At 39.7% G+C, this 22,549-nt stretch overlaps 1 protein-coding gene across 3 annotated transcripts in view; it reads right to left on the bottom strand.

Annotated features, from left to right (window-relative positions):
* Ctnnd2 (catenin delta 2) overlaps positions 1–22,549 on the bottom strand; it is a 770,274-nt gene that overhangs the window by 214,043 nt on the left and 533,682 nt on the right. For all 3 annotated transcript variants that reach the window (XM_090332125.1, XM_090332127.1, XM_090332126.1), the window contains exon 10: positions 8,672–8,804. In XM_090332125.1, coding sequence (XP_090188251.1) covers positions 8,672–8,804 — 133 coding nt within the window. The remainder of the gene's footprint in view (positions 1–8,671; positions 8,805–22,549) is intronic.

Raw genomic sequence — 22,549 nt, 5'->3', positions numbered from 1 at the left:
GTGGAGTAGGAGGAAGGGGAGAGGTATACACGAACGAAAGGGGTGAGGGAGGAGAATATGGTTGAGAATTTACAATATATGCCACAAAACTAAGAAAATAAAGGGAAGGGATAGGTCCGAGAGGGTTAGAATGCTGAAGGGGTGATACAGATCAAGATGCCTTTGTTAAATGACAAAGGAATACCCTATAAAATTAAGAAAAGTGACAAAAGTGGTGGATTAGTAGTGGTAGGTGAGAATGTTGGAAAAGGTGATAATGATCAAGATGTACTATTTTCATAAACTGCTTTGTTGACTGGCAAGAGGTGAGTGTACTACTTAAAAGTAACAAAAAATCTTTTTTAAATTAGAAAAAAGACATATATGTATAAGGCGGGGAGGGGCAGATTGCCAGGTTGAGGAGGTCCGAATGTTTGGACTTATGATGAAAGGGGGAAGAGGCGATGAGAAGGGATAAGGCAGTCAAGAGTCCAATGGCTATCTTAGGAAATGAAGCAGGGTAAGAGCAGGATGGAATGTTGAAAGGTGTAACTCCGGTCAAGAAGCATCGCATTCATAAGCTGCTTTGATCAATGCCACCTCCTTTGTATAGCTACTTAAAGGGAACAACAAAGCAACATTTAGTGAATAACCACGAATATGGACAGAAATTGTTACATGGCAGATATTCTTATGATCATTAGTTTATAAGGAGCTAAAACAGTAGAATGAACAATTGTAGATGTGAACTATCTTTGAGCTGCTGTCAATAACGCTTCAAGTCCTATAGTCATAAATTCAACGAACGAACCAATATTGAGGAAACTATTTTTACCTCGCTAAACAAATGGATTTCCTTTCACTCAAGGAAAAACCTCTCCTCTCCTGAAGAGGCTGGTGTTTTGGCTGCCCGTCTTGGGATGCACATTTCTCATTAAATGTGAAGCGGTGTCCTCACCCAGGTCTGCATACACACATACAAGCTGCGCCCACCTGATTCTCTCCCACCCATGCTTTCCCAGCCCCTCCTCTTTCAGCGCTCTTGTGGGACCCTACAGCCCTACAATTTCCTACATGTTTTGAGGGGGAATAGAACATATGCTCACAACTAAACACTGCCAGTTTGAAAACAATAGATTTGGAAAGGAACAATAACATTGGGTGGGAAAGGGTCAAAAGAATAAAAGGAAAATCATTTATTCAAGAGGAATTAATGAGCAGAAGTTGCAGAAATGACAAGGCAATACAGAAGAGTGCACAATGGTGGATGCATGGCTATCCCTGGCCAGCTGTCTTTACATAGGAATCCACCATCCTAATATCATGTGCAATGCCTCTGTCGCCATTGCTTTCTTTGTCTTCGAGAAGCCGGTAATTCTGACATCCTCCAAGCTGATTTACACCTGACTGGAGCCATAGTGGCCCTCTTTACTGTAATTCTGCCCCAGCAGAATTGCCCCATTAACAATACTGCCTATCTATTATCTCCTCCACCGAGGGTGACTCATGGTCCTTTCTGCTTGAAGCACTGGCCTCATAACTCTCATTTTGCCGCTTCCCTCTTCCCTCATGTGTGAAGGACCAAGTATTCACGAAGAGAAAAGAAATATGCCAGTCCTTCGTGTGCTCAGATTTAGCTCTGGCTGGGATGGTGCTTGTTGGAGATCACGCACCCTATCCCCAAGGCAGCTTCAACCTCTCCACAGAGCCGACGCCTCCTCCCACACTCAGCTCTCCAGCCCTTAGCCCTCCTGGTGCGATTGCCTTTAAGCATGGCAAGATCACAGATCTCCTTGGAAACAGGTCTTATCATTCTATGTGTTAACGTCACTGCCTTTCTTCCAGCTTCTCAGAGCTGATAGGAGTAGATCTCAAATGGCAAGCAAAGAAGTAAAGTAGAATACATCCACATACTCTGTCTTGATAGCTTCCCTATAAGAAAGAGATTTCCCTAATTAATATTTGCAACAAGGACTAACAGTAACGCATGCTCCTTAACTACCTGCTCTGCACAGCACAGCCCTGTAGAGAGGTGCAATGTCTCAGTGATGCTTCTCTGAGGGCATGAGTGTTGGGGACAGAATGTGACTCTCTCTCTATCCTAGAGCCAGATAACAGTACAGAAGCCAGTATTCAAATGCAGGCAGCCTGGTTTCTGAGTCCTTGCTATAGCACATCGTCTACTAAAGACAGCCATTAACTACAGGCTCCTTTTCAAAAAACAATGTAACTCAATCTACAATGAAGGAAGAGAGGACAGCATTCAGAGGCAATTAGCTGAGAAGATGGATAGCAGCTTCTCTTGAACTATATGAGGTGAAAAGAATCCAGGATAAAATAGAAAATTATGGAGCACTGTAAGTGTAATAGATGGGAACAAGCCTCAATTTTTTAACATATACAATATTCTAAATGGGTCTGAATAAAACCAAAATTATGGGGAAGTGGAAAAGTATGTCTATTTTAAGCTAAGAAATCGATTTTTATGATGATGCCAATTTAGAGAACTAGTACAAGAATAGGAAAATATATTGATACTATGTGGGCACACACACACACACACACACACACACACACACACACACACACACAACCACAGCTGGGCATGGTGGCACACAAATGTATTTCCAATACTCTAGAGGCTGAGGTATTATGAGATTTTTGTGTCAAAAGAGAAAAACTAAATAAACCAAATAGGATACAAGAACGAACACACAAAGGACAGGCATTTTAAACCTCTGCCCTCCCACCACCAGGTCTAAAGAGGTTTTCTGCTTTCTGACAACTTCTGACTTTAAAAATACAGTATCATGACCACCACAGAAAGCATTTAGCTTCCCCCCGTGCTCTCAGGTTCTATATTTTATGCTTTGTCTGTCCAGTAAGTTAGTGGTCACAAAAGTTAGATCTGTTTATTAGCAATACTTAGAGTCTTCCACATTCACAGATTCGAGCCACCAGTTAACTCTTTGCTTATTCCCATTATAACTGAAGAGGTTTTGTTGGAGGAAGGAAATACAATGGGGGTTGATTTTCTAGTCCTTATTTCATGGTGATGGAAGTTTACTATATAACAGCCTCAGGTATTTCAGTTCCATATTTGATAATAAAGTTAAGTTTTCCAATAACAAGAAGAAATCAAGTCAAAACCCTACAATAAATCTTCATCCCTGGCGTTTCCTTGCCATTTCTAACACAAAGAAATGCAATGTCACAGAATATTTTTGAAAGAACATTATTTAAGTGAATAAGCCTATACTGAAACTGAAAACATCTTTAAATTATTTAACTATTTAAAACTTTTATGAAATTAATTTTAAATTTTCATTATAACTGGGAGCTCAACCCCTCTGAGGATTGTGATTTGAAGCCAGCCTATGTAGGAAAGCCAATGAGGTTCTCATCTCCAGTGAACCACCAAAAAGTCAGAAGAGGAACTGTGGCTCAAGTGGTCAAGTGCTGGCCGTAAGCCAAAAAAGCTCAGGAATAGTATCCAGACCTGTGGGTGACTAATAGAATAATTTTGTTTTAGAATTTAAAAAGTTTATATATATATATATTTTTTTTTTTTTTGCCAATCCTGGGGCTTGAACTCAAGGCTGAACACTGTCCTTGGGCTTTCTCAAGGCAACCACTCTACCACTTGAGCCACCACACCACTTCAGGCTTTTCCTTTGCATGTGGTACTGAGGCATCGTACCCAGATCTCCATGCATACTAGGCATGCACTCTAAGCAAGCACCACTAGGCCAAAATTTTGTCACTTCAAAACATAGATTTTCAGAGAGCCTTATCAGAAGGAGAGATTAAAATGGCAGAAAAGCATATGAGAAAATGTTCATCATCCATGGTCATAAAGGGAATGCAAATAAAAACAACCCAAAGATACCACCTTACCCCAACAAGAATGGCAAGGATTTTTTTTATTGTAATTAGTAAAAGGGTTACATGATATTTGCCAGATAGAAGGTGCATTAATTCACATACATTGATACCCTTTCACATGATATTTTGAACTCAGACAATGACAGTTGCTGGTGGGGTTGTGGAGGAAAAAGGAACCCTACTACACTGCTGGTGGGATTGTAAACTAGTTTAGCCACTCTGGAAAGCAGTATGGAGGTTCCTTAAAGAACTGAAAATAGACCTTCCCTACAATCCCGCCATACCACTTCTGGGCATCTACCCTGAACATCATAACCCAAGATATGATAAGGACACCTGCTCAGCTATGTTCATCTCTGCACTATTCACAATAGCCAGGCAATGGAAACAATCCAGACACCCTACTGCAGATGAATGGATACAGAAAATGTGGTATATATACAGAATGGAATTCTACATAGCCAACACACAAGATAAAATAATGTCATTCGCAGGGAAGTAGATGAATCTAGCGCGAATCATGCTGAGTGAGACAAGTCACAAAAGGCGCATGGTATTCTTAATATGTGGCTACTAAATCCAAAGAGTACAAGAGTGAGGACTCAATATCTGCATACCCAATGCTATGGACATGGTAATGGAAATATAAACATAACTATATAGACATAAAACCTATGACTCTATAGACATAATGTTTTATTTTCTAAAATTAATATGTTTCTATGACATACAAACCCTTAGCCTAATTTTGATTACGTTTTAAATACTAAGTTCCAGTGATTGTAAATAGAGATTCCCTTCTTGAACACTCGTTTGTTAAACCTGTCATTTAAAATATGATGTAAAAATCAACGTTAATAAAGAAAAAAATACTAAAAGAAAACATAGATTTTCATTTGAATCTCTAGGATACATATGTTCTTGTACACCAGCATTCACTACAAAGAAACCTATATATGTTCGTTCCTGATGCTCAGGTGTGTATATGAATGTGGTTTCACTGCCTACTCTAGGGTGTATGTTAAGAAGATATGAGAGCAATGCAGTCAGAGACAGCATTAGTAACCTGAAATCCTTACAGTCCAAGAAAGGCATTTACTTTTATCTTTAAATCAATTAGATGTTCTTAACATTATTAACTGAGAGGGACTTCCCAGAAAGAATGAAGGATTTATGAAAAACACTTAAGAGATATCAATATGGAGGCTTAAAACATGTCTGAAGTTCATATTTGGGAAAAAGTTTTCATGCCCAGCTATTTCTCCCACATACACTCAATTTACAAAGACATTTCAGCAAGTTAGGAGACAGCATAGATGACATACATCATTCAAATTTACCAACATCTGTCTTTGTTGTTCATGCTTCTGCCCATTAAACCATGACCCACTTACAATCTCTAGATACTCATTAACTCATGCAAATAAGCCCCATAAATGTAGTGTGTTTATGGCCATAACTTAGGCGCCCTCTCTCTCTCTCTCTCTCTCTCTCTCTCTCTCTCTCTCTATATATATATATATATATATATATATATATCTTTTCTGTTTCCTTTCCCCTGTTTAATTTCTCTTCAGCTGTTTTCTTCTGTTCACATCTTGGTCTGGCTCTGAATACTTGTGTGATCCCCTCTAATCTCTCCTGATATTTAGGCACTGCACACATGCATTTTCTTTCCTGGGCCTGGACACTCAGTGTAATGGGTAATGCACCTTACTCACTAGAGATGGTCAAGCTGGACCTCTTGAGTCCTCCTGGGTATCCCAAGTTCACTTCTAGGAGATGCATGCTCAAATTCTCAAACCCAAGTTCATTAGATTGGTGGGACATGTTAAGAAGAGGGCTTTTCTGTGTTGCTTCATGGAAATGAATTCTTGACTTACACGTATATTATCCAGCATTGGTTTGAACAAAACTGAATTTCTTGGCTTCATTCATTATATGAAAACCATATTTAGCACTGTAATAAGGATTGAGAGAAGTATGATTTATGGCCCTCTGCATATACAAGATTTAATTCTGCCATTTGCTCAATGGCCTGTCTTTTGTGTGAGCAAAGTCAATACCAATAAAGAAATGTAGACTAAAGGGCTAAATCAATTCGATAAAATGCAATAGAAAGACTAGGGACTGAGTAAATTTGAAAAAGGTAGCACCTGCAAGATTAGTATTTGGACAACAGGTAATTACAAAAATCAATATCTGTGTATGAAACCATGACAGGCAGCCATCCATCACAAAGGGAGAACCAATTTCTAATAGTTTGGGCTCTGAGTTGTGAGGACAGAATCAAGCAGGTTTGTGCAGAATTCTGATCAAAGTCCACACATTTGCACTTCCAATGATTATGTGACTCCAGGGGGCAGAGCAATGCCAGCTCTGCACTCTTCCTTCTGGGCTTTATTTTAGCCTTTTCCTTTTCCATATGCACCTGGCTAATCTGGCTTCAATCTCCTGTGCTTAGCTCTGTATCAGGCACACCTTCAGGTACCAGGGAGCGACCACTGTAGGGTACCAGCAGTGCAGGAGGTGACAGAGGAGTATTATAGATGATAAAACCCATCCATCGCTTAAGGATCAGCTGTCCAAGGACACTTCAAACAGTAAAAGGTAATACAATCTTAAGGGCACCTGCACCAAAGCAAAATAAAATGAGCTCTTCCTCTCACACAGACATATATGCACACAAATACACATGTACACAGACACAGTGACACCCCTGTCTATCCATACAACAAAATAATCATTCGAACAGCTTAACCAAATTCCTGTCCAGAAAGAATGTGAATGAGTGGATATTCTACCATGACATAGCCTGCATGCATTACCTGTAGGGAGTCTACAAATAAAGGATGGGCATCTTTAAGTTAAAGATAAGAACAGAGGCTCCGGCAGACAATGGTCTAGGTCCAGAAAACAGGCTGTTGGGCCTGGGAGGCAGCTTCTGGTGTGGCCCCCCTGTATAATGCATGGGCTGGTCAGCACCTCCACTTCCCTCTGATGGGTAGCGTCCATCAGAGAACACAGAGTAACCATTGCCCAGCCCCACGCAGGTGTCCAGCCAGTTGTTGGGCAGTTTGGTGACTGAAGGCCAGCCCACAGAGTACAGGTACCGCTAGCCAGTCAGACAAGAACTTTCAGACTTCCACTGGCTATGCTGCCTGCATAGCCTGACTAGGTGACTCTCTAAAATAAAGTCTGGTTCCATTTTTCTGATGTCTGATTTATGACCACTGAAAGATTGTCACCTCCTTTTGCCCTTTCTTAACTTCCTCTGAGCCACCCATACAAGACCCAGTCAGTGGATAAGAACCTGTTATCTCAGAAAATCCTCAGCCAAAATTCTCCATGGAGTTTTTCTGGACTGCCTGGGACCGACTCCACTCACTCCTGCAGGCTTAGCCATGTTGAGCCCAGGCCTTTCCTCACCATCCAGGAGAGTTACAGACGTCTGCCGCTCCAATACCACACATTTGGGGTGAGATCATATTCCACTTTGGGGGGCTGAGAGGACCACATATTCCTAACTCAACTTACACCTACCAACGCTGTCATAATCCATGGAGAAACTCTCAGACTTATCATGAAGACATTATATATTGACAAAAACCCCCACCTGAGGAATCAGTCCTTTATTTTACACAGCCATTTGATGTCCATTAAAAATGAAGGTATTGTATGATGGCTTCCATTTAGAAAAGAAGTCACAAAACTTTGTTCCATGTCTTTTTAGGTAATTTAACTATCAGTTTGTAGACAGAGATACGTATAGGTAGGTAGGTAGGTAGGTAGGTAGGTAGAAACAGATACCAGTGCCCTCAGCACAAATCCTGACTGTGATAAACTGAAGCATTCTCATGCCTCCGATGTGACTTAGGGACAAACCACATCCCTTTCGAGAACCATAGAGCTCTATTTTTTCCACAAAGAAATATGACTGTTCTGATAACAGGCATAAAGCAAAAATCTTCATAGTTTCAGTATATGAAATACATCTTTAATTTTTTCAAAGAAATATGGAAAGTTGCTAGGCTAAACTCAGCCCAGTGCAAGCAAGCAAAATCTATAATAAATTGCAATTAGATCTTTCAATCTCTTCTTTTTACTTTTAATTTAGATTCATCCTCAAAATAGCCACATGCTAGGGCAATGACTCGTCATAATTTACAAAATCTTTTTTTTAAAAAAATGTTGACTCTGCTGCTTGCATGCAAATGCCTGTCCCTTACATGAACAAATCATTTGGTACTTCAGAGTATTCCATTGGTAGAACATGTGAACATTCCTTTATGTGACAGACATACACAATGGTCACATCAGTGGATCACATATATCCATACCATATCCACAGCTACCTTTGTAAATTACTCACAATGCAAAGCTAGTCATTGCCTAGTAGTCCCATCTTAGCAATGAATTCTCCAAGGAAAGACAGGCCCTCAAAAACACTGACTACAATTGGAGAAAATAACAACGGATGCTCTGCATTACTTTTACTATTTAGGAATAGGGATAGAATTGGGGAGGGAGAGATGGAAATGGGAAGAGGAAGACAAATGACAAAATGATGGTGCAGCTTCTGCTGACACTAAAATGCATCTCATTTCTCAGCATTCAAATATAAAGGAAGGACACATGGGCATAAGGTATGATTAATGAGATCAAAGTACTATGGTTCAGTTTTGAGTAGCAAAGTACATTAAGCTTCCCTAAATCTTTTGCTTTTCACACTTCTCTACCAATAACAACACACCTCCAATTGATTATAAATCAACACCATTCACTTGAGAATCTGAGTAATCCTTACCTCAGCTTTAATTTTGTTGTCTCCAAAACAGAGGTGCTGCAGATAGGCTGCAGCATTAGATTGGACAGAAGGAAACTGATGTTGCAACATCTGGATCACTTCAGGAAGTTCTGGGTCTCTCCATCCAAATTCTCTGAACAAAAGGAAGAGGGGAAAACATGAGGAATAAACCGTCACAGACTGCCAGCACAGTCATTCATCACGTAATATGTCGCAAGGAAAACATTCCACTTTTCTCAAGAGTAGGCCCATTTAACAAAGCATGTTGCAAAGCTCCTCTTTCACAGATAGTTTCTTCTTTCACAGATACATACACGATTAATGATTATACAGATAATCTATAAATGCACCAAAGATCCATGTTTATGAAGATTATGACAAACAACTGACACATGACTGTTTAATAATATATATGCTCTTCATTTAGGCTTAAATGCACAGTTAAGAAGCCACATTTTTCTACTGTTATTTCCAACTGGCAGACTAATACATATCAATCATTTAGCTTAATTATTAAGTAGGAACAATATAACTAGATTAGAACAATCCAAGGCATTGCAACAGCAGGTGATGTTGGTGTTATTATTTTATTATTGTTGTTAATGTTATTTTTGTAAGATCTGCTGACATTGACCAAGAAGCACTGTATGCACAAATGGGTTTAAGTGCTGACTCCTTTGTACAGCAACTTTAAAAATTAAAAAAAATTTATTGTAAAGGTAAGATCATACTTCTTTAAAAACCAAAATACACCAAACCCAACACTACGATAAACAAATAAATAAATAAGTAAATAATAAAGAACATATTTAAAAAAAAACAAGTGAAAAAACTCTGGATATAAAAGCAAAGCCATAAGATGCTTTCTTAAAAGGAACATATTTATTTAAAGAGAAGCCTTATTCACATAATGTTGACAGATTTTATACACGTATCTCACTTTTCCCATTTAAACTACTCTAAAGAAACTTGCGTTTATTTAATATTAATAAATATTTGGGGGGCTATTGGGGGGAGGGTAAAGGGTACCAAGACATGTGAAAGGGTATCAACGTATGTGAATTAATGTACCTTCTATATGGCAAATATCATGTAACCCTTTTATTAATTACAATAAAAAATAAATAAATATTTCATAAAATATTTAAGTTTATTTAAAACAATCATTCGGTTGTAGCACTATACACATGAAAACTGTTCAGTGCAATTCCTCAGTTCAGTAGGACCAACTTTCCATTCTATTCTTGTAATAAGGATCCAATTTTTCAGAGAGAAATAAAAAAAGCAACCTCTGAGGCCAGAGACAAAAACCTGACCCAACAAGCCACAAAGGGTGCTATTTATCTGAAAGGTAGGCTAGGGAAGAAATGAGATGGCTTCTCAGAAAACACTCCTATTCCTTCTGAAATTACTCCAAAACGTAGATCCTACTGCTGCAGGTCAATACTGTTGTGTGGACAGAAGAGCCATGAAGAATGAGGTAGACAAGATTCCAACAAAGGCTAAGTTTCTTCGTAGATTCTAACCTGTTCTCTTCCTCTTCCCTTTATCACATCTGGTGTAGGTGCCGAGAAATCCTGAAACATCTTGGTGCTTTATAACAGCAATTGACGACTATATAAAATAGGATGGCTCTTGAAGTGGCTTAGTTTTTTATTGGAAAGATAAAGCATTCGACTTCATGTGCGGAAAGAACTTAATAAATTTGCATGCCATCTCAGACAATCATGTACACACATTCCTGAAAGACGTACAGCACAACAACACACTTGCACCAAATCATACTTCAGTGATTGCTAATCCTGACTCCTTCTTGCCTATGTGATCTCAGTGGAAAACAATTAAGGAGTAAAACATGACAAGCAGGTCTTCTTTGTCATCTGATTTCCTTTGGTTACTTGATTTCAAACCTCTGCCACACTGAGGTATTATCACAAGAATTCTCTTCTTTCTACAGAGTAAACCACAATCTAGAAATACCTATAAATCAAATGGACGGTGCCATGTGACTATACTGCATGGATGTAAGTAAGTTTTTATTTTTGAAATGCAATTAGGACAGAAATCATTTCCATTTTATTGACCAGATGATTACTGACCAATCTGGTAAGGACATAGGGCACAGACCAAGACCATCTTTTGAACAAGAGCTCAGGGACAGAAGCTTTAAGGACCCTTTGAAGCTAGGTACACACACGTGCACATGGACACTAAACTCACAGAGGACAGAAGAAGCTTCAATCTGAGGACAGCTAAGCATCGCAATGACCAGTCAAGTGGGAGGCTGCTTCCAGTTCCCCTCTTCCTCTACAAAGTTCTGCGTCCTCCTTTTCCACTTCCGCCTCACAGACCTAGAACCTCATCTCCACTCCAAGGACTGCCTCCAGTCTGTATATCCCACCTCACTACTTCTCCCACATGGTTCCAAAAGGAAATGTACTTCTACTCCACTTAAAAGCCTCAGTGGATCCCAATGCCTGCCACCTTGCTCATGACTGAACTTCCCATGGGCTGGCACAAAGGGTTTGCTGAGCAGATGTTTACCGAGATAATGGCTTCTGCCCTAAGCACCAGCAAGTCTAGCAAACACAGACATGGCTGGCACACGGTACAGGCCTGCTAAAAGTGTCAGACTGGAACTCAATGGAGAAGAAGAGAACAATGAGAAATAAGAAAGATGTATAATGTCCCAAGAAGCTGAACTCATAACTCTGGTTTCTTATTGGGCTTCCCTTCAGAAATGTTAATGGATCTGGGGAATATGCAAATGTAACCTTTTCTCTATTAAAATTTGTCGCACAGACCAACAACATTGTGACTAACCCTTCACCCATATATGGACTGTCTGCACCCTGAAAATCACAATGCTCAGCACAAGGCTCAGGGGCAAGCAGTTTGAAATTCTTTGCTATGTGGTGCTGGCATGAAAGGCAAAGGGAGGGTGGACTGTCGTAACAGACAGAACCAGGTTTTCCTAAGGAAAAGAGGCCGAACGCACACAGGGGCCACTCACATTTCAAATCTGTCTTTCACAGTGTCATGTTGGTGGGGGGGGGTCCTGTGCTGTTTGTTGGCACTCAACAGCTTCCACTGGGGGTCTATCCGGACATACTGTAAATTTATGGAGATTCTAATAGCTATAAACACCAGACTTATAGAAATTTTAAAAACTCTACTGACTTTGATGCTTAGAGCCAGGGTAATAAGGCAGACTAATTTATTTTAAAATTTCATGGTAAAGGTGATGCACAGAGAGGTTACAGTTACATTAAGTAAATAGGACATTTCCTTTTGAAGTGTTACTCCCTCCCTCCGTTTCTCCCACTTTCCCTTCCCCCCTCTACCAAGTTGTAAAGTTCACTTCCAACATAGTGTTTTATGAGCATCCAAGTTGCATTGGTTCACCCTCTGTCCCGCCATTGCATCTTATTGATGAGTTTAAGAGGGATTGAGAGATGGTGGGTATTAAAAGGGTAATCACAGCTATTTCTTTAAAATGAAAAGGTTATATTGCAGTTTTTACTAAACAAGGAAACCTATCCAATGATCAAAAACAGAAAGAAAAGCACCGATATCTTTAACCCTATTTCAAGGTAGTATTTAACCCTGCCAAAAGCTGCCCTAAGCCATTAATCACACTTAAAAAATCTTTCATTTCTTATTAACAGTAGTATTTGAATTATGACCATCTAGAAAGCAAGCTCAATTATTAAGTAGTTTTTAGAAAGCAATGGCTCTCTTCTTTACATTTTGAAAAACAAGATGGAATTTTCCAAACCACATGGTAAGCTTAAGTTTCACCCACCTTGACTTCCAGACTCATTATGGGGTAGTACCACATGGCATGGGTGTTTGTCTATCTTATAAGACAGCTTACAAATGCCTCGCCAATAGGCTAGAAATCAGTAGAGAAGGGACTCTACCTAAGCCTACTGGGCAATCAAGAAGGAATGATCTAGAGCAATCCATAGTTGCTGTAGCACTTGTGTCAAGTCTCTGAGTACCTGGGTATATGGGAAGTTCAACCATAATGCCTTATGTTAGGTGCCTGTGGATGTCACCTTATGAGAGAGACACACTGCAGATGAGATTAAGTGTAGGATCTGAGAAAGAGGATTAATCCAGGAACTCAGTGGGCTGCTTGTCCATGCCATTACGAGTCTCTCTAAAAGAATAAAGCTGAAGGAAACTTAAGACAAAACAAAGCAATGCCACACTAATCAAGATACTCGGGTGATTGCTTTGAAGATAGAAGAGGGGGGCGCTAGCCAAGGAGTTAAAGGCAGGCAGCTCTAGAAGCTGGAAAAGACAGGGGAATATATTCCCCTAGAACCTTCGGATAGAGGGTGTTGTCATTGTGACTGTGACATGGGATGCCTGGTTTTGAAATTTTGACTTGCAGGATGGCAACAAGTAAAGGTTTATTGCTTTAAGCCACTGATGTGTTAATTTGTAACAGCAGTAACAAGAAGACGACATGGTCCATGTAAGCCTGGAAGAGATGACTGACGCTGAGGAAAGAAGGTGAAGGGAGCTGTGTGACATTTTCCAGTATGCATCATCTCCAGTTCAGGTCAGGGCAAAAGTATGCTTGACTCTCACAGAGAGGTGAGGTCAGTGAGTAATGCACAGTACATGCTGGACTTGCTGAGAGGGCACAGAGAAGACAGGATATGTGGGTGATTACAGCCTTCTGTTGCAGCTGTTAATCTACAAGTTACTGGAATGCCTTGATCTGGATCCTATTATTTTTTTTTAAGAGTACGGGGGATTGAACTCCAGACCTCATGCCTGATACACAAGTCTATAATGCAGAGTCAAACTTCTGGAGATCTTTTTGGTAGAACAGAGGTTTGAACTTTTAGAATCTTGTGCTTGTGTGAGCCACATCTCCAGCTGAAATTTGGACAGACCATTGGTACATGAATGAAAGTTTGTAATAGAAAGTTTAAATTTAGAATTTCAATGAATGGGCTTAGTAGTTAAGTCAAATGAATATAAGCATTTGTCATTTGAGATTTTCACTTGTTTTCTTTTAAAATAATTTTCTTGGGCCAGGAGTTTGGCCAAGAGGTAGAACCTGGGAAGTTTCATGTTCGATTCCTTGGTACCATATACACAGCAAAAGCCAGGAGTGGTGCTGTGGCTGCAGTGGTAGAGTACTAGCCTTGAGAAAGTCAAAGACAGTGCTCAGGCCCTGAGTATAAGCTCCAGGACTGCAAAAAAACAAACAATTTTCTTCTGCAAGCATTTAGAAATAGATCACTGTATATCATAACATTTCCTTAGTGGTTCTAGATTTAAAAGACAATAGTTTTGGGGAGACTGGTTTAAGTTGCTCATGTTCTCTCTGTAACAACACACATGTATGCACTTGCATGCACACATCTTGGTATGGGTACAGCACATTGGGGGAACCATGCATACTTGTGACAAAAAAATGCAACCACTTTACTGGAAGCAGTATTATTAAAAATGCCTATTATATTCATCATGCTTTTCACAGTGTGAAATTGCTCTTAACATCTTTGATCTTGTATTTGACCTTCAAGGACATCCTTTCTACCCCTTTCTTGCTCTGTCTCTACAGTCTTTGTTGGGCTGCTATGAGCTTAGGTGGCAGAAAGAGGAATCATATGATAAACATGAAAACTGGAAGCAGCAAATACATGCTAGTCTTGTAAAAGAAAAGCTGTGCTCTGGAGTCAATGCTACCAAAGAAAAATCACTTTTGGATTTGACTGTACTGGAATGGTAAGGAATTGGAAGGAGATAATACTTGGTCTGCAATCCGTAGAACAGATTATCTGCAGTATATAATACAGATTTAGTAACCACAGATACAACTTCCCTTCATGCATGTAGGGGCCTTTGTAAGAGCTCACATTTAGTGAACATGTCTTGTGCTGCGAGGAATTGCCACTGAAGTTCTTCCTACTTAATGTTCACCCCATTCCCACTGGGATAGCCCAATCATTTCCTTATTTGGAGATGTATCTGATGGGGTACAGAGCCCCTCAGCAACTTTCCTCAGGTCCAGAGATAAGTAAAGATGGCTTAGTACAAAACATGCACACAGACCAGGAAGTTCACAATTTCATCAAACATTGCGGTTACTTCTGTTAAAAGCCACAACCCGTGGAGCGCAAGAATGCATATGGACTTCTGAGAAATTTCATTAAAATCAAGTAAAAATTCCCTTGAAATAAGTCTAACCCTAGGTCCACTAACTAGTTTTTTTCTACTATGATTGCGTTCTTCCATCACATCAAGATTTAAGTGTATTAGTCACTCATACAGTAACATTTTCTGTTTCTGACTTTTATAAAGCCACCACACTGCTTACAAGCAAACATCTCCACTTGCTGGAGCCCAAGTTCAGGAGCCATTGCACAAAATAAAGGTCTAACCTGGAGGAGGATCAATATTGTCAAGTGGCTCTTTGATATCACCCTTTCCCTGTTTTTCATGATCCTGTCTCAACATTGAACATGGGTCTACAGGAGGGCTATTTCTCCAAGTCTTTGCTAATTTATTGTCTATATTTCTCTGGTTTTTGTTAGCCATTTGTTTTTCATTTAATTCACAACTGGGCGTGCAACTAAAGTAGATACTTTAGACATACACTTCAATGAAAAGTTATACAATTTCTTATTGTGGTAAATAAAATCTTCCAGATAAAATACCTTTCCCAAATCTGTACTAATCTGTAGTTAGTTGTGTTTAAAGTCTTTTTGTACTAATGCAATCAGAACTGATGGTTGCATTTGAAGTAGATATTGTACTTACACATGATCTGATATAAAACAGCTTTCCCTGCCCTTAGTATATTAATTTATTTCCATCTATTTATCTGGTATAATCTACTACCTTACCCTAAAACTATTTATAAGTTTCTTTATTAAAGTCTACTGTGCAGACATTTAGGGAATGATGGGGGTCTAGTTACCAACTCAAGCAAACTACAAGTGAGCTGGATTCATGGCTTAGATCAGCCAACTTTTACACACTTGACCTTAGAAGATGCTGTAAAAGATTGGGAGTGAATTCACGTATCTTCCTGACGCTCAGTAAGTCAGTTTCTGTGATTGTTTCTCTGGACAGACATTCAGAGAGAGCCACACAGGTAGAAAGAAGCCCCCAGATCACCAAGAGTGGCCTCCATGCCCTGTTGAATCCCCACTCTCTGCCCTCACAGGATGCAGAGTCCACTCCGAGCAGCTATGCTTCTGAAGAACAGTGGGGAACCTTGACTATGATGAGCTTTTGTGCTCAAGGCCAGTGTCTTCCACTTGAGCCACAGCTCCACTTCTAGCTTTGTTATGTGCAGTTGGAGAAAAGAGTCTCATAGATGTTCCTTCCCAGGCTGGCTTTGAACCACAAGCCTTACATCTCTGCTTCCTGAGTACTGGTGTGAGCCACCAGCCTGTGGCTTCAATCGGGAACTTTTTTTTTTTAATCTGTGAAGAGCATGAACTCTATAAATTATTTCTCTGAGTAAGGGAAAACAACAATTTCCCTTATTTATGCTTGAAAATATTTATTATTCATTAAAATATTGTTCTTGTTTTCATAGCACAAAACATAAAGCATACAGACGCACTACACTTGGCCATATAGTTCAAGACATCTTTATTTCTTTTAGTACCAAGTGATTTGGACTATTGTTGATTGTTCAAATTTGTATTCTGAATGAAACCAGAACTAAAAGTTAAGTGTACATTAAAAACATAGTCCTTTCCTCTATTATGTATGAAATGTGTCATCTGTGAGTTGTTTCCTAAATAGCCCTTGACCTATTTATGTTCAAGTCTTCAAATATTGGGGATTTTCTCTTTACTGCTTATTGTGTGTGTGTGTGTGTGTGTGTGTGTGTGTGTGTGTGTTAATACTTAAAGAAAAGGGAAAGAGGTTTGCATTAAGAATGCAAAGGAAAAAAACTCAATCTCTTTTCAAGATAGTTTGGGTGTGCTGGATTGAAGTGACAGCTTGCCATATCCGAGCTCTGCCCCCAAAGTGAAGCTACAGATGCATGCTCAGAAGCATAAAGCAGGATTGCTCAGACTCAGCACTGCTGAAGTTTTGACTCAGATACTTCTGTGTTAGAAATGGGAGGCCGCTCTCCACTGCAATGTGTTCAGCAGCAACGCTGGAATCAACCAACCAGTTGCCCAAAGCATCCCTTGCTTGATGTAGTACCAACTAAATGACCACAGATACTGCCATATACGTTCTGAGTATCAGGGTGGGCATCCCAGGATGAGAGACACTGAGGCGATGTCGTATTTCTGAAACAGCAAAAGGAAAGCCTAATGTCCATCCACTGGGAAATGGTTACAAAGCTGCCCAATAGAGATGCTTACACTGGAGCATTAGTCAACCCTGAAGAATAAAATTATGTGGTTTGCAGGTAAACGGATGGAATTAGTGATCATGAAAATAAACCAGGTTAGCCGGGCATAGTGGCCCACACCTGTCATCCTAGCTACTCAGGAGGCTGATATCTGAGGATCAAGGTTCAAAGCCAGCCCGGGCACTAAAGGACCTGAGACGATTATCTCCAATTAACCCCTAGAAAATGGGAAGTGGGGCTTGGCTCAAGAGTAGGGAGGTAGCCTGGAGTTGAAGAGCTCAGGTACAGCACAGCACTCAGGCCAAGTTCAAGCCCCATGACTCACAATAAATAAATAAATAAATAAATAAATAAATAAATAAATAAAGCGGGTTCAGAAAGATAAATATCTCATATTTTCTCTGATATATGAAATCCAGAGCTAACACCATCTACATATAGATGAATATGTAATTAGGTATGTATACATGTATATATGTGTGTGTATGTATATGTATGTACATATGTGTACATATACGTGCAAGCATGTGTATACACACATATGGGAATTGTGGGAGGGAAAGAATGATGAGAAATAAATACTACCTATGTATAAAAACAAAAATATGAAAACCTATTAAAATGTGCTTAAAAGATGTAGATGCAGATGAAAACTAAGAAAGAGTAACATAGGGGATACATCTGACCAAACTACAATCTATGGAAATATTGTTAATGAAAAACTCTTTTGCATAATCAGTATATATACCCAAATCTATAGATTAGAAAAAAAGAGAAGTCTAGAAATGAATCATCCTATTCTGCAGGCCTCTTCTGAGTCATAATGTCCCAAAGGGAAAGACAAACTCTGTTGGGTTTCAGTGGGTTTGGGTGTAAGGCTGTGGCACTGAAGGAGCATGGGAGAGGTGTGTAGAACTGACCTCTTGTTACCTTTGGCTCATGGACCCTGAGTCACTGATCAGCCATGAGGCTCAACAAAGCACAAGTGAGATGCTTCAGGAGTTCATGAGTCATCCTCACAGCAGCCTGATGGCTTCCCAGAGCTCAGTGAGCCTTCCTCTTGGAATGAGTGATTGATGGTTTCACGCTTTCTCCTTACATGGAGCTCTGGAGTACCTGCACATATCTGTAAGAAAAGGTACCTGGGAGTCCCTGTACTAAATGACTCATGCATTTCAGCATGGCTGTCATCCCATTACCTGTCAGACCTCTTCCATCAAGGACCTGGGCCCTGCAGAGCTCACAGTCCTAGGGTGAATAATGTGTCTCAATCAAATGTAGATTCCTCTGAAAGTCAGATCCTTTCAGCACAGCATCCATGAGCTCTCTCTTGGCAGGAAACCAGTCTGGTACCCTGGGCTTAATGGATTTCCTCTAATAAACTACAGACATCAGACTGGCACAAACATATTCCCCGCTAGGGAATCTGGCATATGTTGTGCCATGACACCACCCACAGGCGAGGAAGCAGGCCGGCCAGGGTTCCTGGCAGCTCAGGGAAGCTGGAAGCATTTTCCCTTAGAGGAGCTGGTTTGGCCTCACCTACACCCTCCCTTCTCTTTTCCCCCCAGTAGCATAAAGGCTTCTAGCATCTGCCCAAATCCATTAAAACATTCAAGCATCAATGCTGCAGTGACTCTCCAGGCAGGTTTGCCCAGGCACATTCAGAACAGTGAATTATTCAAGGTCACACAGAAAAATCTTGCAAAAGAAAAATACAAGTGGTCAGGACTTGATCTTTAATTAGAGTATGATGGCACTCTCCTTAAAGTTTCACATATCTATTCAATTTCACAGAAACGATTTTTTATTAATTTAATAAAGTTATAAAATCCTTTAAGAGGTAGTGTCTTAAAAATCTTCTAGAATAGAAGAAAAGGGGTTGCTAAAGTTGCAACCATTTAAAGCAGTTCAGCACTTTAAGAAAAAAAATCTTGTCCAGGGATCATTAAACAGAAAAGTTCTGAGCATTCGTTAAAAATGTTTTTCTTTCTTTTAAATTTCTGATTTCTTTGCCTCTAAGAGCTCAGCTAATTAAGACAGTCTTGGGTTTCTCTCTTGTTCTTCATCTTTGCCCAGTGTATGAATCAGCATGTGCCTTTTTTAGAAGGTTCTGTTTTACGTGTCAACTTGACTAGGCTACAGTCCAAGGTTACTTCATCAAACTTGAGCATAGGTGTGGCCCTGAAAATATCTGTAGAAGTTGGGACCACTGATAATCAAGTGATTCTGAATTAAGGACAGCCCTCTATAATGGGGTACAATTCATCCAATCAGTGAAAAAAAACCACAGCTTTGGTGAAGAAAAATCATTCTTCCATAAGACAGCAGAGTCAATTCTTTCCTAAGCATCTGGCCTGCCAGCCTCCTCTGCAGATTTCCGACTTCTTAAACACAGAATTTACTTATTCAACTCCTTAAGATTTATTACTATACATATATCTATTGTGCTTATTTACACAAATATGCATACATGTATACATACATGAATGTGTATATGTACACATACCCACATAATACATACATACTTACAAAATATGTGTACATAGATACATATATACACATACATTAATGTGGATATGTACACACAAATACACCTATACACACATAGCTATACACACACACACACATACACACACACACACACGTACATATCTCCCATCAGTTTGATGTCTCTGGAAAACATTGATGAGAAATAAGCATCTTTCTTCTAGAAACAACCATTCCATTAAAAGATAGGCTAAAGACTTAAAGAGAGACTTCTCTGAGGAGGAAATAAGAATGGCCTATAGACACATGAAGAAATACTCAATATCTCTGGCCATTAAAAGAAATGCAAATCAAAACAACTTTGAGATTCTACCTCATTCCAGTTGGAATGGTCATGATCAAGAAATCTAATAATGACAGATGCTGGAGGGGATGTGGCCAGAAGGGATCACTACTACACTGTTGGTGGGAGTATAAACTCGTGCAACCACTCTGGGAAGCAGTATGATGATTCCTCAAAAGACTAAACATAAAGCTCTCCTATGACCCAGAAATTCCACTCCTTAGCATTTAGTCAAATTTCTAGATGCAAGGCCATATGAAAGCTACTAACACAATGAAGTTCAATGCAGCATTATTTACCATAGCTAAGACATGGAATCAATCCAGATGCCCCTCAGTAGATCAAGAAGATGGGGTATTTATATACAATGGAATTCTATGCTGCCTGATGCCTCTTTCTGATGAAATAATGGCATCACCCAATTCGTAAGGAAATGGAAAGACTTGGAAAAAAATCATATTACGTGAAGTAAGCCAGAGTCAAAGAAACATAAGGCTCCACAGTTTCCCTCATTTGTAACGAATAGTATACGTGTAGGAGTCTCCTAACAGAGGATCACAATAGCTCACAAGCTATGTATGCATGGCCATACTGGATGAGACTAAACAAAATGAACTCTACGATATGGAAACAAGAGGTTTGTCTTTGTGATTGTTGCTTTTAATGTACTATGTGAAGTTGTTTCTTTTCTCTTTTTTCCCCTTACGATTTATCTCATGTTGCTACTGTATCTGATTTTGTTACCTGGTATATTGTATATACGTTTATTTGTTTATTTGAAATAGGGAAGGGAAGGGGGAAAACAAGATGATTGGCAGGAGGTCGGGGGTGGGAAACTGGGACAAAGACATGAGAAGGGTATCAAGGTGAGAGAAGTTAATGTACCCACTACCTGATGAATGTAACTGTAACCCCTCCATCAATCAAATATAATAAAAAAGAAATAAACATCTTTCTTGTACTCTTTTGTTTTTTTTGATAGAGATAACAAAAAACATTACGGGAAAAATGGGACTCCTTTATCATGGATTTCAACCAGTTTCTCTGCGGCTGGTGGCTGTGCTTGGAGTAGGGCAAAAGCAGTGGCACCCGACCTAGCCTCACCCCTGCTCCTCACAGCAAGACTGTTTTATGATCCGGACCTCTTGCTGTGTCCTCCTGAGAGTCCTCAGGCAAGAGCTTTCCACCTCAGCTCAGGCTACAGGACTGGGCGTTGAGCAATTGTTCCTTTAAGTCCATAGGTCAGCAGCGCCTTGTCATGCAGCAAGTCATGCCCAGGGCAGGCAGGGAGGGCTTCGGTGAGATGAGCCCTTTGTCATTTTTGCATTTTTTGCAATCTAGGACATTATTTATAGGATTCAACAGAAAATAATTTCTTCCTGACATGATTCAGGAAGAAAATTCTATGTCTTCAACTAGTGCAATAGTCTCAAATTCTTTCCCCTCTAGGAGCAAACACAAAGTCTGAAAATGACTACCTGGAGACCATCATTTCTTCTTCTGTTAATACCTCCTAATACCAGCACTGAATGGATCCAGCTCACCTGCACCAAGACTGTCAGCCAGAGGCAAATCATCTTTTACGTGTGTATATTAACATTTTTTAGACAGGCCAAATGCACCTTACCCACTTGAAAAGTATCCTAAAATGGAGCTGTTGAAAGTACTTCCCCATCTGTGACTGTGCTTATGGAGTTTTGCATGTTGAGAGCAAAATATACCAATCAGGCTGTTTGCATTGCAGTTCTCATGGGCCTTTCGCAAAAGATGGGTTCATGTTTCATGCGCTGCCTTGAAAGGATGCAGGCTGGAGTAAACAGCACAATAGCCAACACGAGTAGAAATAAGCAGAGTAGGGTGACAGATGTGTTTTAGATAGAGAGGTAATAAAGATTCTTGCAGAAAGGTGAAAAGTACAAAACAGTATTTCTTTTGCTTAGTTCTTTGGCAGGTCTGGTTCATAAAGTGCTATAAAATGACAAGTTGTCCTCATGAAATAATGAAACATCTCACATTTGTTACTTCTCACAGGCTAACGTATATGCAAAAAAAAAATCAAAAGGAGGACTTAACACAATGTCACATATAAAATTAAGTGAAAAAACAATAAAATCCATTTCATCAAAGTACTTAAAATATTGTGCCATCTATCTATCTATCTACATATATTTATCAATGTGCAAAAAAGAGGAAAATCCACAATCTGGAAAAAAAAAAGACAGAGTAGCTAGCGAGGTGCTGCTAGTTCATGATACAATCCTAGCTACTTAGGAGTCAGATCTGAGAATTGGGGTATTGAGGTTTGAAGCCAGCCTGGGTATCTCAAACTATCCCCAAACTGAGAGAAGCCATATGGCTCAAGCGGTAGTATACCAGTCCTAAGCAAAAAAGCTAAGGGATTGCACCCAGTTCCCGAGTTCATGAATGCACACACACACACACACACACACACACACACACACACACACACACCATCAAGATGACAAAGATGAGCATTTTAGTGGCAGTCATTCAAAAAATAACATAAAATTGAATATTATTAAGAAGTAGATAAGCTAATGGGTAAAGAATTAATTTGTCCAAACTTTACTAGATTAATTCTGACATATTTCTAATCACAGTGCCCAGAGCAAAGCTCTGAGGCTCTTGACTCTCACTAGCTTGTGAATCTTCCAGTGAAGGCCTCACTCTG

Source organism: Megascapheus bottae, chromosome 4, assembly GCF_031878675.1.
Source record: "Megascapheus bottae isolate mThoBot1 chromosome 4, mThoBot2.hap1, whole genome shotgun sequence".
Lineage (NCBI taxonomy): Eukaryota > Metazoa > Chordata > Mammalia > Rodentia > Geomyidae > Megascapheus > Megascapheus bottae.
Note: the sequence above shows the minus strand (reverse complement) of the source record. Positions and strands in the feature narration are given on the sequence as shown.